Genomic DNA, 21,943 nt, shown 5'->3' with positions numbered 1-21,943 from the left:
TGGAGTAGTTGGGAGGTTCTAACTGTGTGGCTTTGGAAATGCAGCACAGCTTCTTACCATGCCATAAATTACAGTCCTTAAAAGTCTGCCCCTAATTTTCTTCCATGATATTTATCATTTTAAGCTTTACATTTAAGTATTTGATTCACTTTCAGTTAGCTTTTACATATGGTTTAAGGTATCAAATCTGTTTTAGTTTTCTGCAAATGCTATCCAATTTTGCCAGCACCATTTGTTAAAGAGGCTATTTATTTCCCATTTAATGGGATTCTGCCTTTTATTGAAAAATCAACTGTCTGCATACACAAAGGGACTTTTGAAGAGTAAAAAAACCCATCTAGTTAAATCTTGTTTTATTCACAAAGAAACTGTGACCCAGAATAAAGATGTATTCAATGTTAAGTTGGTGAAGAGCTTGGGCTAGAACCTAGATCTTCTGTCTTTCCATTAAAATATTACCTAGCATCTTCCTCAAGTTGAAACTTGAATTCCCATTTCAACTTTATGTAGGAATAAGAAATAAGCTTATATTAGGTAAGACCACCAAAATTTTAAAGTTTATCTTTTACAACAGTCAGTGTCACTCTGCCTAATCATATAAACTTCTGCTGTTGTTAGGTGCCGCTGAGTCAAGTACAACTCATAGAGACCCTGAGAACAAGAGATCTGAACCCTTTCCTGTCCTGTCCTATCCTCATCATTTCTGACACACTCACACTCATTGCAGCACTCACTGTGTCAATTCACCAGGTAGAGAGTCTTCCTCTTTTGCTAACCTTTCCAGGCATGTAGTTCCTCTTCAAGGAAGAAACAGCATTTCCTAACAACATGCCTAAAATATGTGAGAATAAACTTTATCATTCCAAGGAGCGCTCTAGGGTTGTATTTTCTTTAAGATCTATCTGTCTGTCTTTTGGTAGTCCATGGAATATTCAGTATTCTTCTCCAATATTACAACATAAAGGCATCAATTCTTCTGTCATCCTTATTCAATGTCCATCTCTCAGATATATAGGAAGTGACTGAAAAGACCATAACCAGAATCAGGAGCTCTTTAGTCTTCAAGTTGACATTGTTGCTCCTCAGTAACTTAGAAAGGTCCCTGAGTGCAGACTCTCCAATGGAATACATCTCCTGACTGCTGGCATCAATTGTAATACCTGTAGATCCAAGTAGATGAAGTTGTTGACAATTTCAATCGTTTCCAGCTATCATAATACTGCCTATTGGCCCAGTGATGAGAACTGTGTTTTCTTGATGTTGATATCATGTTGATCTTGATGTAATCTATATTGAAGGTTGTACTCTTTGATCTTCTGCACTAAGTGTTTCAAGTCTTCTTCACTTTCAGCAAGTTGTGTCATCTGCATAACACAGGTTGTTGATAAGTCCTCCTTCAATTCTGATGTCACATTCTGCTTCATACAGTCCAGCTTCTCAACTGATCTGCTCAGCATACAGATTATAGGTATGGAGAGAAGATACAACCCTGATGCCTAACTTTCCTGATTTTAAAACATGTAGTATTCCTTTGCTTTGTTCAGACAACAGCCTCCATCCTACCCTAAATTCTGAATAAACCCCTCCACTTTTTAAATTTTATTTTAAAGATTCTGGATCATCACAGCTTCAAAGGAATTTATCCAAATCTGAGATTATCAAAGATGTGACCTGAGTGCAAAAAGACCAAACAGCCTCTCTATCTGGGATACAATGGTGTATGTGTACTCATAAAAAAGGTGATACTGTTACAACTGTCTGACACAGGATCCTATCTAGTTAAAAGTGGAAGGACCTTAGCAATCAGTCAATCCAACCCCTCCCCAAAAACTGAAGCCCAGAAAAGGCAAAATCTTAGTTCAAGTCATGGTGCATGTTTGCCAAAGAGCCTGGCCTGGGACACAAGTCTGTGGCTGAATACAGGACTCTTTCTATGGACACTATTATGGTTTAGAATCAACAACTCAAATTTTTCTCCCTGAGCACAGTGTTAGCCTCTATTTCCAAGATACACTTTACTGTGTGCCCTTGTCACTGAGAAGCACAACTTCCAGGCGTGGACACTCAGAAGCTATTAGCTGAAGATGGCAGGAGATCACTGGGTCACTGAGACACTGTTTGAATTAAAAAGTGAACAATATTTTTAATTCCCAAGGTTTGAGGACCTGGGAGAGTTACTTCTCTGGATTCAGTTTTCTTAATGTTGACAGATTTGTGAGCTGAAAATAATTTTAATACACAGACAGAAAATGGCATTGTTCAAAAGAATAGTAAACATGACTTCAATACAAAACAATCAGGCTGAAGTACAACTGAGAAGGGCATAGAGGTCCTCCAACTTAATGTTTCCTTCAGCTCCTTCTAATAATTCTTTTTTTCCTTTCTTTGCTGGGTCAAATAGTATTATAACTTTTTGAGAAAGTGGCATATCGCCTTCTATAGTGGTTGCACCATTTTACACTCCTACCAGTAGTGAATAAGGGTTCCAATATCTCCACAGCCTCATTGACATTTGCTGTTTGCCAATTCTTGAGGCATCTTTTGGGGACCTATGGTTCCTCAGAACCGCAGAGTTTTGGGAATTACTCATTTAAACCAAGGGTTTTATAAGTCATGATACTGCCATCCCCTGCTTTGGCAGCAAAGCCCATTTCTAACAAGAAATCTCACTAGAAAAGATAAGAGTCATCTTTTAATTCACATTTATAAATTTCAACGTTTTAATAAATGTGCATTAATATACAAGGAGCTCTGGCGGCCTAGCGGTAAGAACTTGCACTGCAATCCTAAAGGCATATGGTTCGAATCCACCACTTGTTCTGCAAAAGCAGGATGGGCAATCTCTTCCCATACAACTGACTGTCTCTGAAAGCATGCTGGAGGGTCAGCTGTTCAATAGCGCACACCACCACCACCACCACAATATACATAATGTATTTATGGACTTAGCTTTGATTTAAAAACACTGAAGTTTTTTTTTTAAATTGACTTAATAGAATGGTTACTAATGTTCACAACTTTCATGTTGTTCACCTCATAAAGAGGTAGGTTTTTTTGCAGTGAGCAGCATACATAGATACGTAGCCCTTGCTTACCGGAGATGCCAGGAAAAAGTTTAGGCCAGCAGATCCGAAGCGTCTTAACCTGAGCACTCAAGTTAAATCACTCATGGTCTTAATCTGTTGTCATGGACTGAACTGTGTCCCCTCAACATATGTGCATGTAATGATCCCCTACATCTGATAAAGCAAATAGCTGTACGCAGATTAAGGGTGAAAATACCTAATACACAACACTCTCAACCCAATCATATCCTGATGTATGTTTTCCCGGGTTGAGGTCAGTACCACTTTTCATCTCACAGCAGGGAGAAGAAGGGGACTTTAGTGTCACCAAGAAAGAATCGTTGGGACTAGAGCTCTCAGCCACTCCTTTACTGTCAACTGACAATAAACTTGAAGATGGACCTGAAGTCCTTTAGCTTTAAAAAGTGGAAAATGTGCAACAATGAATGAATGGAAATTCAAGTTCTTTATAAACATTCATTAAAATACACACACACACACACACACAAAGTGGTACAATAGAACTGGGTTGTTTTGAATGCCAATGAAGAGAAGTCGAGAAAATACTATCAGAGTCAGAACACCTACCTTTACTAATGAAATTTACTCACTGAATGGGGATATTTTATATTCCAAAGCAGTAATATTTAGTGATAAGGGCAATGGGCTAACCAGTACAGATAATGAAAAGTACAGAGTTGGATGCTTTTTCTTTTTGCTAGTAAACTCCAACATTTCTTCTGTCTGAAACCCTTTTAGCAGGAACCACATTTGGAAGCCCTACCTCAACTAGCTGACCTCTGCTTTCAATAGTCTACTGCAACACCCAAAGCAATGCTATACACCGAGGGGCTGAGGGACTCCTTCCCATGTCAAAGACAGCTGACTACCAGTGTCTCAAACTAAGAGTATAAAGATCTACTCCCACAGAAGGAGCCCTGTTGGGCATTACAATTAAGTGAATTTGCATGTTAACTGAAATGTTAGCAGTTTGAATCCACCCAATAGCTCTTGAGGAAAAGACCAGCAAGATCTGGTGATCCGCCCCTGAAAAATTAACAGCCAAGAAAATTGCTATGGGGGTCTTTAAGGGTTAAAACTGACTTGATGGTGCCTACCATCAACTTCTACAGCAATTCATCTGAAGCTTGGGTCTTTTAACTCTGTAAATTCAAAGAGAATATTCTGGAATCAGACTTTTCCTCACTTAAGAAGGAAAAACAGAACTGGATACACTTATAACCAATCTGAAGGCTCCTGGATCAGTCATGACTCTCTCTGGGTAACTAATTAAGAATCAGCTCAAATAATCAAGGCACAATTCTACCAATCAAAACACCCAATGCTGAAAAGATACGCAATTACCACCCACGTGTGTTTAACCTACTAATTAGCAACAGCACCAATCTAAAGAAAAGCTGGAAATGGTGTCTTCATAGAGAACTGCTGCATACAAAACCCCCTTTTGGTTTTGATTTTCAATGCTTCTAGCGTACCTTAGATATAATAGACAGAAATGGCTTAGAAGCAGATCTCAAACCTCTGATTTAATTTTACCCAGTGACTCTGAAATTAAAGGGCACCCAAAACAATAAGTATCAAATGGGGGGGGGGGGAAACCTAATAATTAGGTAGTATATACAGGTCAGGAAGTTTATATTTCTCATTAACTACTCATCCTTGAAAATCCTCAAATCAGTGAGTGATTAATCTCTAACTAGTACAAGTGTCCTTAAACTTCTAATCCTTGGTTTCCTCATCTGTTAAATAATGATTAAAGCAATTTCCATCAGAGGATACTAAAACACTTAGAGGAGGTCTTGTATGTGAATGCTCTTTGCAAATATAAATTCCTTTATGTGGATGGGAAACTATGTGATGGTCTAGTGGCAAGAAGCTGTGCTGCTATCTTGAAGTCATGTCGTTCGAATCTACTAGCTGCTCCACAAGAGAAGGATGGGCCATCTCTTCCTCTGCGATTTAACTGCATCTTTAAACCTGCCAGAGGGTCAGCTATGGGTCGGTTCCGACTCAACGATACACAACAACAACAGCAACAACATAGTATCAGAATAGGTTAAAGACCTCTGTTGGCCCAGTGTGTCATGTGTTGTGCTATTAACGAAAAGGTTAGCAGTTGAAATCCACCAGCTACTCCAAGAGAGAAAGAAGGGTGTTAAGGATTCACAGGCTCAGAAACCAGATGGACTGTTGCTATGAGATGGAATTAACAAGACAGCAGTTGAAACCTGATTTGGGGTTTCAAAAATAGGCTGACTAAAATCTGCTGTGCCTGAGGACATGAAAAGACACTTCACTAGAGAAGACATTCAGATGTCAAGCCAAGAAACAGGAATTCTCAAGATCACTAGCTGTTGTTGCTGTGTGCTGTCAAGTCAGAGCTGACCCAAAGCTGACCCTCCAGTGGGCTTTCAGAGGCAACAGACTGCACAGAATGAGAATAACCAACCTTCTCCCCCTCTGAATGCTCAGCTAGTGGGTGGATTCAAACCGTGTGCCTTTGGGATTGCAGTGCAGCTTCTTACCACTAGGCCACCAGAGCTCCTTTAGCCATTGTTACATATGGTCAAACTGGAACCAACCCACAGCTGACCCTCCAGTGGGTTTTGTACTAGAGAAATGCAAATCGAAACAATCCAGCGAAAATAGCAAAGTTTAATAAGATGTAAACAACAAATGCTGGCAAAGATAAGGAGAGAATGGAACTCTCATACACTGCTTGTTGTTGTGTACTATTGAGTCAGAACCAACCCGTAGCTGACCGTCCTGCAGGTTTTTAGAGTGACTCACACAGGAGGAGACCGCCCATCTTTCTACAGTAGAGTAGCTGGTGGATTTGAACCACATGCCTTTGGTATTTGCAGTGCAGCTCCTTACCACCAGGGCAAGACTGCTGGTGGGAATATAAAACAGTGTAACCCATATGGGAAGCAGTTTGGTGCTTCCTTAGAAAGCTGGGAATAGAAATATCATTCATACAGCACTTTTACTAGTAGGAATATATCTCAAAGAATAAGAGCTATGACACAAAGCTGTGACACACTCATGTTCGCTGCAGCATTATTTACAGTAATGATGAGACGGAAACAATCCAAGCACCCATCAATCAATGAATAACGAAAGAAACCATGGTAGATACACAGAATGGAGTAGAACACAACATTAAATATCAATTGAGACTTCTCAAAACACTGAGTAACTTGAATGCATAGAGAGGATACTGAAATACTCAGTCACGAAAGTGCAAACATTTTATACGATTCACTATTATAGAAAGCTGAGGAAAGGTTTATATACAGTATCATTCTTGGATGGTTACAGAAGGGGAAAAAGAAAGAGTAAATATTTAATAGATAATAGGCCCATAAGAAAACTGGTGAAGGGAAAGGCATTATCCAATGAGGGGATAATTAGTACAATATCACTGAAGAAAAGGAAGACACAGAGAGGTATAAAACGACTAAGGGAAATCAGAATTACGGGGAGGAAGTAGGAAGAGCAACTGCATTGTGGGTACTGAAATGAATGTTATTGAATAAAATGGGTATTCATACACATTACCTGAATAAAAAATTAATTCATTTCATAAATCTTTACTAAATTACAATTTTTAAAGTTTTTTAAAAAATAACTAAAATTCATTAACCCTTTTTCTACGATATCTGTAAATGAAACAGACTTTTAAGAAGAAAACAAACAACTGAGTTCCCCACCAGCCCATCTAGAACGGGAGAGTAGAAAGCCCACTCAGACAATAAAACTACTTCTGGGGAGAAGCTGCTGCTTACAGTAAAATATCCCAGAAACAAGGATGGTGATAATCCACCCACCAGACTGGGGAGTGGAAGTGTAGGCCCACTGCCTCAAAGCACCTCAGGAGAAACATCAGAAGAAATCTGCTTCAAGAAACATGTAGCGGCAGATTCAGCTGCTAAGAGAAAAATGAACTGTTCGAGCAAAGAGTGTCTGTTTACTCTTCAGAGGAAAATGAGACACTTTCAGGGGCATTCAGCTTTAGTTAATATGAATAAGGAAAACTGAAGAACAACAAATGCCTTTTAATTGTCGTGTCAGTGAAAAATACAGAATAAACCATGGATGGCAAAGAGAACAAATATTTCTTGAAAGATGTGCAATCTGGGTGCACCAGAGAGGTAAGGATGGCGAGACTTGGACACACTCTGAGGATGCTGTCAAGAGGGGCCAGTCCTTGGAAAAAGACCTCATGCTGGGAAGGCAGAAGGTCAAGGAAACAGAGGAAAACCTTTAGCAATGGATTAACACAGTGATTCCAACAATGAGCTTGAGCATGGCGGAGATCCTGACGGTGGCACAGGACAGGGCAAGGGAGATCTGTTGTGCATAGGCTCGCTGTGAGTCACAGGCGCCCTGAGGTCACGTACTACAATATGCATGCACTGTATTGTTTGAATGGAGGGAAGACAGTAGAGGCTGGCTGAGAAACACAACTTCAAGTAGGCAAGAAATAACACACTCTGTTCACATCAGATTCCTCCTCCTCTCCTCACCCCACACACAATCCATAGAAGAGTGGTTCTTTCATAAAGCTGAACATAATAGGGATGGTGAGATTAAGCAGGGAACACGGAGGGAAGGGACTCTGAATGAATGCATTCTTGGGGGACAATGTCATAGAAGCAACTGGAACAGAGTCTTGGATAACTGTGGGAAAGTTAAGACAATATTTGACTTCAACACAATGGAATTCTCATTGCTCTATTTATGGGAAACTACCACAGCCATATGTATAGGAGGCAGCTCAAACATTACAGTCCAAAAAGCATGATTTCATTTTATATTTAAAACTCTTCCTCCTCTAGGTCTTTGTTCTTCCATATGAACTAAATAAAAACTCATTGCCATTGACTCTGAACCAATTTATAAAAACCTATGAGTCGTTCTGATTATGTTCCCCTTCACTTCCACTCCATACCCACCATCCATCAGCATATCATATTGGTTCTGGCTTCAAACCCCAATCCTTCTCATCACTCCAGTAGCCTAGGTTACTGAGGATGACAGGTGTCTGCCAAGTCTTACTAAACCCCACTGTCAATGGCATCCTGAGGCTCCTTTCTGATTTAGAAAGTGTGCTACACTTTCTCCGAACACCTCAGCTTGGGACACACACACACATACACACACACACACATATATCACACAATCTCAGGAGCTTGAAGATAACTGAGGGCTTTCTGTGCAAATGAACAGTGAGTTGGGATAAGGGTATCCCCAAGGCAGAGCAGTGCCCCAGGGGATGCGAAGTGCCTTAAGACACACCTGACCGAACTCGAACTTGTGTTGACTTAAAAGTACATAGCAACAACAGGGGTTGGGTCAGGTGTATCTTAAAGCAGCTTGCATCCCTCAATGGCACACAATAAGAAGCAGCATTTATTATTGTATGATGTGGTTATGAAGAAATGTAGTATTACATTTAGTATCCACAACACTAAACTCAAGACTCCATAACATGAAATAGTATTACCAGGAAATAATAACAACATAATTGTTTCTATGACATGTAGGAAGAACTGTCTTAAAAGGGCAAAATAACTTGTCATGGTTGTTCAGCTAGTAAGAGGCAGAGTTGGGGTTTGATCTCAGGGTACCTGACTTTATAACCTGTGATCTCAACTGCTGTCTGAAACACTTGAAACTGAGGCACAGAAATTCAAACCCACTCTGAATTGGAAGGTACTGAATTACCTGGAATTTATGAGAAGGAATGTGGTGGTCCATGGTATGTTTAATATTCTTCTCCAGCACAACTCAAAGGCATCAATTCTTCTGTCATCCTTGGTCACTGTTCCAGCTCTCTGATGCACAGCAATTAATTTCAAAGACCATGGCCTGGATCAGGCCCACCTTAGTCTCTAGACTGACATCCTTGTTCTTGAGCACTCTGGAGAAGTCCCGGACAGCAAATTTCCCTAAGACCGTAGATGAGATGGACTGACTCAGTGACTAGGGGAATGGGGGTAGGTGTGTCAGAGACAATAAGGTTGGCTCAGGATAGAGCAGGGTTCAGAGCTGTTGTACACAGGCTCGCTATGAGAAGCTGCAAGTGAGTTGACCACACATAAGTGCAACAATTCATCTTTTGATTTCCTGACTACTGGTGCCAAAAGTGTTGAATGGGGAACTGAGTAACCCAAAATTGTTAACAATCTCAATCTCTTTTTCCATCTACCACGATACTACCAATTGGCCCAGTGGTGAGAATCTTAATTTTCTTGATGCTGAGCTTCAAACCATACTGTTAACTGCAGTCCTTGACCATCTGCAGCAGATGCTTCAGGTTCTCTTCAGTGTCAGCAAGTAAGATAGTGTCATGTACATAATGCAGACTGTTTATGAGTCTTTCTCTAATTCTGATGCCACATTCCTTCTCATAAAGTCCAGTCTCTCGAATGATATTTTCTGCATACAGATTGAAATGGTATGAAGACAAGACACATCCCTGACACACCCCTTTTCTGATTTTGAACCATGTTCTTTGCTCTATTCTGATCACTGTCTCCTGGTCCAAGTATAGGTTTTCACATATACCTCAAAAGCCTGGATTTCACAGAATGTGAATAATATATCAATAAAGCTGTAGTTTTTTATTTTAAGGAAAAGAATCTTAGTGGCCACAGCAAAGAAACATCAAGGGTAAAAATACTTTGATGTAAGCATCACAGAGGTGTTACATGTTAGATATTATACATGTCATGATCCTTAAAACACATTACAGACACTGCATATAAAATAGAAGACCTTCTTACTACCTGCTGGTTCCAATCTTGCCCTAGAAGAATCTTAAGTACCTCCAGGTACTCAACTGCTAGTTCCCAAATAGTCAGTTAATAAAAGGATAATAAAATGCAATCTAAACTGGCTGTGAACGGAAACCCCTGGGGCTTGTCCTGTTTAAATGGAGAAAGAGAAAAAGCCAGGAAGCTCACCAAGGGCCCATATTCAAGGCCAGCGAGGAGAACAAGAATCTAGATCTCAGGGAAATGCTATCCTCTTATATTCTTCTGGGAGCAACTTATCAGGATTTTTCTACAGAGGAATCAGCCAAAGGAACTTCAACTATAAAGAAAAAAATTACCATCCACAATGAAACAAGTATTAGTGTCATTTATTCCTGAACTAAATGTATCTCATTTTCCTTTCAGTATGTTACTGTGATGAGGTATTTTTACCCCTATTTTAAAGAAACGGAAAGCTAGGCACATACAAGGTTACCTAGTGAGTGAGAAGCACAGACAAAATTCAACAAAGACTTCAAATCCCCCTCTGGCATCCCCCCACGGGGTCACTGAGGCTGTAAATCTGAACAGGAAGAGACCCCTGTCTTTCTACCACAGAACCACTGGTGGATTTGAACTCCTGGGTTTTGCTTTGCGGTTATCAGCAGCACAACGTGCTATGTCTGCTGTGCCACCAGAGCTCCCTGCTACTTCCCCAAGAAATTGAACTCTTCCCTTTAATTGTTCTGGTTTGTGGTATTAATTATTTACATTTCATAAGAAACCTTTTCCCAGAGTATTTATTAGACTTGTTTATGCAAGGAAGCTAATCTAGCCTAGCTGTTTAGCTTAATCATTCACAAGTAATGAGATATTAAAAAACCCTTATTATCTTTCAGAGATAGACATTTTTAATCCCGGCTGCTAAAAAAAAGATTTTAGAAGGGGGTCAGAAATGCTGCTGAGAAATGTGAAATGACTTCCTGACCAACTGTCCAACTCACTTCCCAGGTAAAAAGGGTAAGGTGACTGCTTCCCTAGATGGGAAATGGCAGGCACCCAAATTCTCATCTTTCACCTAAGTTCTGATTGTTCCTTGCAACTAGCGTATTTTCCAAGATCTCTGGCATCATTTCCTCTCCCCCCACCATCTCCCTTTTCCCAGAACCAGTGTTGCCTTCACACTTACTCATGTAGCATGCAAGTTTTCACCCGCCTCAGCAGACCCACAGCAAACAGCTATGCAACAACTGACTGAACACGTTCTTAATGTGTTGTTGTTGGGCAGACGGTGGCTCATGGCCAACCCTGGGTCCCACTACTGGAAACCCAGTATCGTGCCATCCTCAACATCTCTGCTGTGCTAAGCCCACTGCTAAAATCACTGTGCCAATCCAACTCCCTGAGGGTCTGTGTCACCCACCAAATACTGGAAGAACCAGGAGTTTTGGGTTTTATTAAACTTTTTAAAAAAAAAATATCAAAGTTTACAATACATATTGTCTTGTACAATCAAGCACATTTTGTTCTACAACATCAACTGCAATACACGTAACGTTTGATCATCCATTTCTTCTGCAGTGTCTTTCACTTTATCCGTCTTAACAAGTGTTTATTAAAGAATTTTCCACTCCCTTTTCCCCTCGCTGGTAACCACACTAGTACCATTTGCTCTTGTGTAAACCTTTCTTTAAATTCTTATCACAGCAGTAGTCTTAAATGGTATCTGTCCTTTTCTGACTGACTTATTTCACTCCTCATAATGTCTTCTAGACTCATGCATGTTCTGGAGTATTTGAGAAATTCCTCATTGTTTTAAACATAAGCTGCTCTAGCTAAACTTTCTCAAAGATACAGCATCAAGCATTAACCATGGAATAGGCTGTCTTCTTCAGAACATTTAGCTTTTACGGAAGAAATTATAGAGGAGAAGTTCTTCTTCTCTGTTAACTAAAGAGTTAGCAGGGGCAGGTTTGAGGTACAACAGTAAATCTATCTCTTCATTTCCAACAGTAGGGTATTAACAACATTCCTGCATTTATTAAAAAAAAAACCTATGCTCTGCATTTAGACTCGATTTCTATCTATTCATTTCTTAACTTCTTTCTTCGCAATGAAGTTATATTCTTGACTTTGGTTTACTGCTACTCTGATGACACCATCATAAGTTTTTACCTAATGTGTTGGGTTTTTTTTTAAGCAAACTTTAAATATAAGACACACTAGCGTATCACATTTAACATCAAAGACTGTACATTCACAAACATAACATCTGTGAAAATCACCCTCTCCAGAAATTTTCCCCTAACTTTTCAGTTTAAAGATGGCACCTTTCAACATGGGAACTAAAGGCAGTAAGAGAATTCTCCCAGTGACAAGACTTTCTAGGTAAAGGAATCATGGAGACTTTGAGAACTATAAGGACTATCAGATCATGAACCACAACTCCTCTGTTTTACAAACATGAAAACGCCTAAGTTAGATGATTTGTCAAAGCCTGATAACCGCTTAGTGTTAAGGCTCGGTCTTGGTTCTAGACTTCAGTCTAGCACTGTGCAAGCTCTTTCACATGGAAGGTCCTTCGCTCATGGATACCAAACTCAAAAGTGATCAGATGTGCTGTTGTCACCATGTGACAGTTATTTCCCAGAAGCCCTTTTTCAACTTTGAGAATTTTATACTGTAACTTCTTAACATATGACTCACCCTGCTGAGCTGATCCAGCAGCCTTTGGTTCTGTTCGGACAGTTCTTGCACGGCCCGTGTTTTTTCTCGATCTGCTTCTCGAAGGTGGACTTGCTGCCTCTCCAGCTCATCCTGAAGCTGCCTCACGTCACTTTCCAGCTCGGACACTCGCCCTTCCCACTCCCCTTCCCGGTTTTCAAATCGTCGTCTTAGTTCGTGTTTCTCTTGTTCTAAGTGCTGGATGAAACAAAACAAAACAAAACAAAAGCAAACACGTTAAAAATAGTTAGAAAAATTCTGCTGTCTCTTTTTTTCTTTCTTCACACACTCGACTTTTCTTTTCTCTGGTTAGTCAGCAAATGGAATCATCTGCCACATAGGACAATTCACAGCTATAAAAATATTCCCTTTATCCCAAGCAGAGAAGGAAACGGTTTCACAAACAGAACACCAAGTCTATTGAAAATATTTAATGGTGCTATGTTTATTCCGGTCCCGGGGCATGCACATTTAGACTCAATTGCTTGAAATTGAGCAAGTCATCAGATCAATGGATGAACTGGCTATTTAAACAGCTGAAAATGAGTCCCATAACCAAAATACTCATTATTATTTTAAGGAGGCCTCTATTGGAAACATCTCTTTTCTGCCAGGCCAATAGTAACAGGTGCTTAGAAACATACAATTTTCAGAGCCACGAAAGAACTTGAATGCTTTTTTAAATTAGCAATCTCTTCTTACAAACAAGGCAACAGAGAATGAGAGGTTACGCATTCAAGGTCAATACTAGTTTGTGGCAGAGCTGGGATTTCCAAGTCTCTTGATTCTGTTTAGTGATCTAAATCACAACACAAAATGTGTTGTGTTTAGAAGACTGTTATTTCAAAACGATTAAGGTATGTGTCTAGATTCGGCCTAGTTTACATGATAGCTCATTAAGCCTTACTCCACACATACATTCTTGGGTAACTAAGGGCTAGGTACTGTTGTGGGGACAGTGATGAACAAAGTTGAGGGTGCCGGTCTTCCTGGCACTATTTCTAAGGAAGGAAGACTGATATAAGTACTCAGGGGTGTGTGTGTGTGTATGTGTATGTGTGTGTGAGAGTGAGTGAGACAGACAAATGCTATCCAGGAAAAGGACAGATAGCTTCAAATAGTAGTTCAATAGGAAGGGGTTCCTTTGGATTAAAGAAATAAGAACATGTTTTTGAGAACATCTTTTGTTTCAGCAAGGTAAGTATGGTGGCCTCTTTTCAGAAATAAGTAGGTTTTACTTTTTTTTTTTAAAGTATGTAAAGAATCCAATGTAGTATGCCAAGGAGCCCTGATGCCACATGCATTAGGTGTTGGCCCAGGATGCTACAGGTCACTAGTTTGAGTCCACCAGTCCCTCAGCAGGAGGAAGATGAGCAGTCTACATCCACAGAGATTTACAGTCATGAAAACCCAGTGACGGGTTGCCATGAGTTGGAACCAACCCACCAACAGTGAGCTTGGGTTTTATGGGTTTTTTTGGGTGCAAAAGCCAAGGCACTACCTGAAGGAGTATGTGAGGTAAAAGATAAAGGAATGGTCCCAAACTGCTGGTACCTTCAGAAGTTTTGGAAGAATTTTTCAAAATAACACCCATCTAGACCGGAATTCTTCAGTGATTCAGGTAGGAAAGGAAGAGGCTTAAGCATCTGTGTGCACTAACTTTTGAAAGCTCTACAGGAAATTCTGATGTATCCTCAAGGTTGAGCTCAAGCACTGAGGTTGTTTTAACCAGCTACACTGGCCATACTCAACTGTTCACACTCTGATTCTATCAAATTTTCCATTCTTGAAAAGATGTATTTTTAGGATTATAAATTTTTTTTTAAATTTCTGCTTAATAAACCAAGTCCTAATTATGATAAATATTTAGATCAACCACAATTTGTAGTATGACAGCTCAATATCATTTACAAAGCCTTGAAGTTACTAAAACAGGACACATTAAGTTGAATAAATAAATTCTTGGCAGTCTAGATTATTTCTACACAAGATAAAGTATTAACATTAATTTCTAAATGTAGTTTTAACCTTATATTCTCAAGGAACTCTGGTGGCCTAGTGGGTAAGGAGTCAGGCTGTCAACCCAAGGGCAAGCAGTTTGAATCCACCATGGATCCTTAAGAGTTGTTATGTGCCACTGAGTTGCCTGCGACTCATAGCAACTCTACCTACAACAGCCCTAATCCCTGCTCTATCCTGTGCCAATCTTACTGTCTCTGACACACCTACTCCCATCACCCCAGTCACGAAATGAATATGAACAAAGGGGGGAGATCTGGTTGCCTGGTGGCAAAAAGATGTGCTATAATACCAAAGTCATGTCGTTCAAGGCCACCAGCTGCTCTGTGGGAAAAGGATGAACAATCCGCTCCCAATGCGATTAACTGCCTCTGAAAACCTGCTGGAGGGTCAGCTATGGGTTGATTCCAACTCAGTGGTAAACAACAACAACAACAACAACAACATGAGCAAAGGCATAATCTGAAATAAATACACAGTGCAGCACCTTCAAGGGGATAGCTCATTTGCTTATAGCCACGCTGGTGATGTATTTCTTGCAAAGGCACATTGCAATTAAACTTTTTACAGCCTCAGTTTCAAGAACGTGGGGTAAGGGAGCTCTGGTGGCCTAGTGGCAAGAAACTGCACTGCAATCCCTAAGGTGCACAGTTCAAATTCACCAGATGCTCTGCTTGAAAAGGAATGGCAGTCTCCTCCTCCTGTGTCAGTTGGAACCGATTTGACATTTGACGGCACACAGCAAGTAAAAAAAAAAAAAAAAGGTAATTAATTTAGGGAGCTCTGGTGGCCTATTGGCAAGAAGCTGTGCTGCAGTCCCAAAGGTGTGTGGTTCAAATCCACCAGATACTCCAGTGGAGAAAGAGAGGCAATCTCCTCTGTACCAGTCGGATCTGATTCGATGGTACACACACACACACAGAACATGGCGAAGGAATGCGAGGGACAGACTTCTACTTAACAGGCTGAGCCTTTCCTGCTCTTTGCCACCTTCATGTTGCTCACCTTCCCCAAACAAGGGCAGATTAGTGATGGTACAAACTTCCGAAAGATGAACACAGAAACAAATGCTTAGTACAATCCTACAATTGTGATTTTTCTGGTTTTTGTTAAGGTTTCTCTGAACAGGAAAGGACTGAGCAGAAGGCAACTGCAAGGGCTCAGTAATCACAGTGTTACTGAGAGGCCAGATAAATTGGGCTGTGTTCTGAAAGAACAGACTTCAAAATACTCAGCAAACAGCTGTTAGTGAACAGTCAACCAAGCAACTAAAACAATCCGGTCCACTTGGGGAAGCAGGCAGGGGCTGAGGACAGGTGGTGACCCTACCGTTCTCTGGACATGAGATAAACTTCCTATTTCGGCTTTCCCAACCACCAAAAAAAATTGAGACATTGCTATTCATGAACACAGAGAATTTTGTTGTTGTGCAATATAAAAAAAATTTAAAAATTTTATTTTATTAATTTTAATGAACATTTACAGAGATGAACATAGAGATTTTAACCTTTTTTCTACCCTGGGAAAAGAAGAATTTCTCTAAGAAATTTTCAATTAATCAGCAAAGTCTAGGCTGAAGTGAGGAAGGCAAAGGTCTAGACTTTCTTTCTTGGGGTCCTTTGGTATTTTTAAATGCTCATATCAAAACTGTCAAGGTCAACAAATGATGTCTGAGAAACTGTCATGGTTAAGAGGAATCTAAGGACCATGAAAACGAAATGTATTGTGGATAAGATCCTGAACAGAAAAAGACAACTAAAAGCTAAGGAAATCTAAGGAAGATGAGGATTTTGCTTGGGTGGTGCCAATGGTTAAGTAAGTGCTTTGAGGACAGAGAGATTAGAGTACACATTGATATCATAAAAAATGTGGATGAATGATTGAATGGAAAGCCAGTTTGCTTTTCAAATTGATAAACTTTCTTTCAAATAATACAAGACTTGAGTACACTCTCGGGTGCCTTGGAAGAAAGGCCTAGCAATCTTCTGGGGTGGGGGTGGGGGAAATCAGCCATTCCTGATAAAGTCTACCAAGACCATAGTCTACATCCTAATGAGTGAGTAGGAACTGGGGTCTTTAAAAGTCTGTGAGCCATCATCTGAAATATAACTATTGGTGTTTTTCTGTTCAGGATAAAGAAGGGGTGGGGGAAAGCAAAGATGGATAGAAAGAATTAGTAGAAAGGACAAAACTAGGGAGCTCTGACGGCCTAGAGGCAAGAAGCTGCACTGCAATCCAGAAGGCAGTTTGAATCCACCAGCTGCTCTGCAAGAGAAGGATGGACCATCTCCTCCTGTGAGATTTAACTGCCTCTGAAAATGCACCAGCCGGTGATCTACGGGTTGGTTGGTTCTGACTCAGTGATACACAACAACAACAAAGGACAGAAGTAGATGGTGCCTGGCTACTACTGCTGACGGTTCTAAAAGGGATCACAGTAGGTGAAAAACATGAAACAAACTAAAAACCATGGCCAAGCTTACCGCTTTGATAAGAGACTGACAGACTGTAGGAAACCCTGTGAATGAAGTAATGTGTGAAACACAATGTATACAAATTTTGCATGTAAACCAATATAAAATCAAATATACAAATAAAAAAGAAGAGATTGGTAAGACTCTTGAAACTATGGTCCTTCAAACAGAGTAAAACTCACTCCTGTGGCTCCATTTTGACCTGAACAAAAAAGACAGGCTTACAAGGTAACACCAAGAAGGTACTCTTCCCTTAGAATGAACTCTACAAGACTAGGAGGCCAGCATCTGCTCAGGGATAAAGCTCAGAAGGCAGGAAGGGGTAGGATACAAGGATTAATGGAAATGAGAGTCACAGGGAGACAGAAGGAAGAGCACTTACACTGTAACGAATGTCATAAAACAAAACGCGGAGGAATGACTGAACAGAGAAATTTGCTCTGTAAATTCATTCAAATAATAATTTTTTAAAAAGGGGGGAATATCAGTCATTGAAAATCCTCTCTATGGAATACAGTTCTGCTCTGACACACACAGGGTCATCATAAGTAGGATCTGACTCAGCAGCAACTGATTAGGACGGGTTTGTTTTAATTTATCTTAATTAATAAAAATGCAGTAATACTTGTTCATGAACTAACTGCAGCAATGTATCCCAATTATGGAAGCTGTTAAGAGGGAAAATTCAGTCTGGGTCCTAAAAGAACTTGAACTCTTTTAAAAATGTCTCTGTAAATATAAAATCGTTGTAAAAGAAAGCATGAAGGCTTTTCTAAAACACAACCCCCCAAAAAAGTTATTATCATTAGCTTTATGTAAGATAGGTACATAGAGAAATTCTATTCTGCAAAATAACACAACAACAAAAGCATTGTGATATCTGAAAGCACAAAGGAAATAGTTATTGTTAAGTGGACTAGGTGGTCTAGTGATAAGGAGTTGCACTGTCAACCCAAAGGCACGCAGTTCAAATCCACCAGCTGCTCTTAGGGAGAAAGATAGTCTCCTCTCCCACATGCTATATACTATCTCTGAAAACCTGCTGGAGGTTCAGCTCTGGGTCAATTCTGACTTAATGGTGAATAACAAAACCAATAAGCACTAAATAGAAATTTAGACTTTGGTTTCCCTAAATATACCAGCTCCTCCCATTAGGTTTTAGCTTTTATCAGTTGTAATTTTTTCCCCCCTCTTAAAAAAACAACAAAACCGGAGGTGGTTAGAAAAGTAAGAATTGGTGTGGGGAACAAAACCCAAAACTCTTACAGTGATATTCCATCAGGTTTCTGAGGCTGTAAATCTTTACAAGAGGAGACAGCCACGTTTCTCAAAGCTAGTAGAACGGAACCACGGAACCACTGACCTTTCCGTTAAGAAGGGTGATGTGCATTATCCACTACACTATCAGGAATCCTTGGGAAGGGGGAAGAAAATATAAGCAGGGAAAAAAAGACTGCACTTTCAGTGACTATGTGAGAGTGTTTCTATACATACACACACACAATGTTAAATGTATTTTAAAGACACAATGTCTGCAGTAAAAGGCAAGTCACTCTAAGTTGCAACAAGGAAAAAAAAGAGATTAAATCCTGAAGAAAAAAAACCTGTAAAATTCAAGTTATTCTCTCTAGTATATGTTCTAGTTTATTACCTAGCTTCATACAAGTCTTAAAAGAAAAAGGCTAATTATAGATGCAGACTATAAATATTTTGAGGTATAAACAAATCTGTTTAGTACATGAATCACAAAATACAGTATATTTAACAAAAGAGCAAAGGTAGGGAAAATGGTCCAACAATAGCTTTTAAAGTAGAATATACATCCCTGAGAGATTATAGCTAAAAAACTTTTTAACTCCTTAGAATAGTAAAGTCTTTTGAGAGAGAATATATACCTTTAATGAGAGTGTGATACTGTGTCAAGTGCTTTGTGTTTTCAATGACAAAAGAATTTTGGATGCAGCATGCAGCTCTGGAGAGATACTCAATATTAATGGATGAGTACATAGAAAAGATCTTGACAACACTTTATTGCCTTGAAGTTAAAAAGGTGCTAATTTCAAAACAAAGTAAAGTAACACATAAAAGCACTTGGGTTGGGAGAGGGGTGCAACAATGACTGAATGGAATTCCAAAATCTCTGTAGATGTTCATTGAAATGAAAAATAAATAAATTAATTTATTTAAAAAAACACTTGGATTATTTTATGGTCAAACCCCACTGCTTTCTCAGAATCTACTCATAGATGCTTTAACTTTAAAATCAACCTGTGGAAAATGTGTTTCACTCTAGCGAGTGGGAAATTGGCAATTCTTCGGTAAATTAAGGGCTGTTTCCCTACCCTAAAATGTACAATATAACTGAATGGGCAGTTTGTCTAAGCAGACATTCTAAAATCTAGCTTCTCAGGAAATAGACTGTGGGGGGGAAATTTAATCACAAGCATCAAATGAAGAGCATCTCAGGTTAAACAAGCTGGTCATTCTCCGACTAGCACGGTTAAGGCTCCATAAGTAATCAATGGCTATAGCGTTCTATTTCACAACAGACACATTTACAAGATCAAGATAAATTTCAAACATATCCTCGAGGGAGTAATAGAAATGAATCCTCATATACCCCATGACTCATTTCAGTTATTAATATTGTTTTTAAAAAATGTTTTAAATTTTAAACATTAGAGTATGGATTCTGATCTGCAGAAGAGTGAAGAGTTTGAGCTTGAAGCTATTTTATTATTATTGACCAAGTCAATAATAAAAAAGCTAAAAGTAATTTATGCTTTTCCAATAGATATTTTCTGGTTAGAGTAGATTTTTGAAGTCTTTTTGCCTTTGTTGAAGAGACATATAAAAGGCTCCACATGGAACCCAGGCTGTTTGTCGCTGTACCCTCAGGATTACTATGAAATCTATCACTAACTCAAACTAACTGATATGATGTTCCTTTCAAGTCTCTCACCGAAAGAATTTGAAATCACAAGTACAAATCTCTTCAGTAGTACTTCTTTAGAGAGTCATGTAACTGAATCTTTTCAATTAAAAAAAAACCCCACAAAACAAAAGACGCCCTTTTATTTCCAGACCTCTACTTCAAGTGAAAATGAAACAATTCAATTCACCAGGTTGCTTTGCTTTTTTTTGGCAGTCTACCCGTACTTTTCACAAACCACCTTTCAGAGGCATATCTCAGGATCTCGGGAGTTCATCGGCTGGCAAACGTAGTTAAGCAGGCCAGATGAACTACAGAGCACCACTGGTTTCCTTTTATTCCCCCACTCCCCTGATTTACTTCTGATATGTAGTCGTGGGACTCCAGGGACGCTCAAACATTATTATGGAAAAGTTTCTGAATCTGCATTCCGACTGGGCAACCTGTAGCAGTGATAGGGAATCTGACCAGGATCAATTTCAGGCCTTTTTATTCAGGATTGCTACTAGGCTCTTCTCTTGTCACTAAGAATGTAATGAAACTGGTCACAAGCACAGTGGGAATCAACGGTCAATTTAGCACGGGCCTGATGGAGGAGTGTCTCCCCTGCCTCAGATGCCCGGTAACCCCTGCTTTTTGGCAAGTCTTTCTAATTTTTAGAAATGCTGGCAGTCTGTACCACATTCAGGATCCTTTCCTAGTTAAGAGGAAGAAAACAAACGGGCCCAGATCAGAAAGCTGTGGTCCCAAGAGTTAGCATGCATAATTACAGAGACTATAAGGAGTACTTTTAACAGCAGTTAAAAGAAATGCCATTTGGTCCTCGAATGTTGCCTCTGACCATTCAGCGGCAGAAATGCGGGCCGCGTGGCTAAATATACATTAACTCCCGGGGCCTAAATTAAAGCCACTAGCAAGGGTCACATGTTGAGCCCTCCCTGGCACGTAGGCTCGCATGACTGCTGCCCTGCAACCACGCTTCCTAATCCCCGAGTATTTGAAGGCTATATAAAGCTCCTCGAGGGGCACTGGGTTCCCACAACTCTGAGCTGCCAGGACAAGGGCATCTGCGGGGCCCCAAAAGGCCAAAATGGAAAGGCTAACACCCTGATTAGAGATTAACTACTTCTGGGGGGAGGCCCGGTGCATATTTTAAATGCTCCCCGACTTGTCTCACGTTCCCCGTGTGCAGACTTCATCTGGGTGCCGTATAAATTAGTCATACTGTAAGCTCTATTTTAGACACTGTGTACAGTACATATATAGAACGGCCACAGCCGTGCACGGTCCCACTTGCTCGGTTCAGGCGAAGGGAGGGGAGGGAACACACAGTCAGGTGGCTTCCAGGTTCTGACATCCTTGATCCCCCACCCGATTCCCTTTCCAAGAGGTTTGCTGCAAGGCAAACGGTGGGCCAGGAAAGGCTGCCCATGACCAGGCCGGTGCCTGGGCTTCCCCTGCCTCCCACCCATCCCGGGCGGAGGGGGTCTTCACCTCCAACTTGTCCGTGAGCTCCTTATGCATCTGCTCGTACTGCCGGCTCATGTCCTGGTTCCTCTCGAGCAGCGCCTTGCCCAGCCGGGCCGCCAGCACCAGGTCCTTCTCCTTCTGCCGGATCACCGACAGCAGTTCGGGATCCTGAGCGGGCGGCGACTGCGGCCCGGCCCCCTCGGCCAGCGGGTCGGTCTCGGCGTGGGGATGCTCCCCGGGGTCGCACGGCCGCTCCCCGGCCGCCAGCAGCGCCAGCTCCTCCTCTAAAGCCAGTTCCAGTTCCCCAGAGGCCCCGGGGAAGGAGACGAGGGCGGCGGCGGCGTTTGGACTGGCGAGTGCGTCCCCGGCCGCGGCCGGCAGCTCCATGCAGCAGGCGCTGTCCGGCTCGGCGGGTGCTGAAGCGCGGCCGGCCAAGCCCAGGCAGAAGGCGGACATGGCCCGCGCGCGCCGAGCCCG

General features: G+C 40.8%; 1 protein-coding gene across 1 annotated transcript in view; it reads right to left on the bottom strand.

The window, feature by feature from the left end:
- Positions 1-21,937, bottom strand: part of CCDC64 (coiled-coil domain containing 64) — a 98,920-nt gene extending 76,983 nt beyond the window's left edge. Inside the window, exons 1-2 of the mRNA XM_006890419.1 lie at positions 21,491-21,937; positions 12,554-12,769 (exon numbers count right to left, since the gene is read on the bottom strand). Of these exons, the coding sequence (XP_006890481.1) occupies positions 12,554-12,769; positions 21,491-21,922 (648 nt within the window). The 5' untranslated portion in view covers positions 21,923-21,937. The remainder of the gene's footprint in view (positions 1-12,553; positions 12,770-21,490) is intronic.
- Positions 21,938-21,943: the final 6 nt, after the last annotated feature.

The sequence above is a fragment of the Elephantulus edwardii genome, unplaced genomic scaffold, assembly GCF_000299155.1.
Source record: "Elephantulus edwardii isolate Elephantulus edwardi_28Jun2011 unplaced genomic scaffold, EleEdw1.0 scaffold00089, whole genome shotgun sequence".
NCBI lineage: Eukaryota > Metazoa > Chordata > Mammalia > Macroscelidea > Macroscelididae > Elephantulus > Elephantulus edwardii.
The sequence above is the reverse complement of the archived record's forward strand: the minus strand, read 5'-3'. Positions and strand labels throughout refer to the sequence as shown.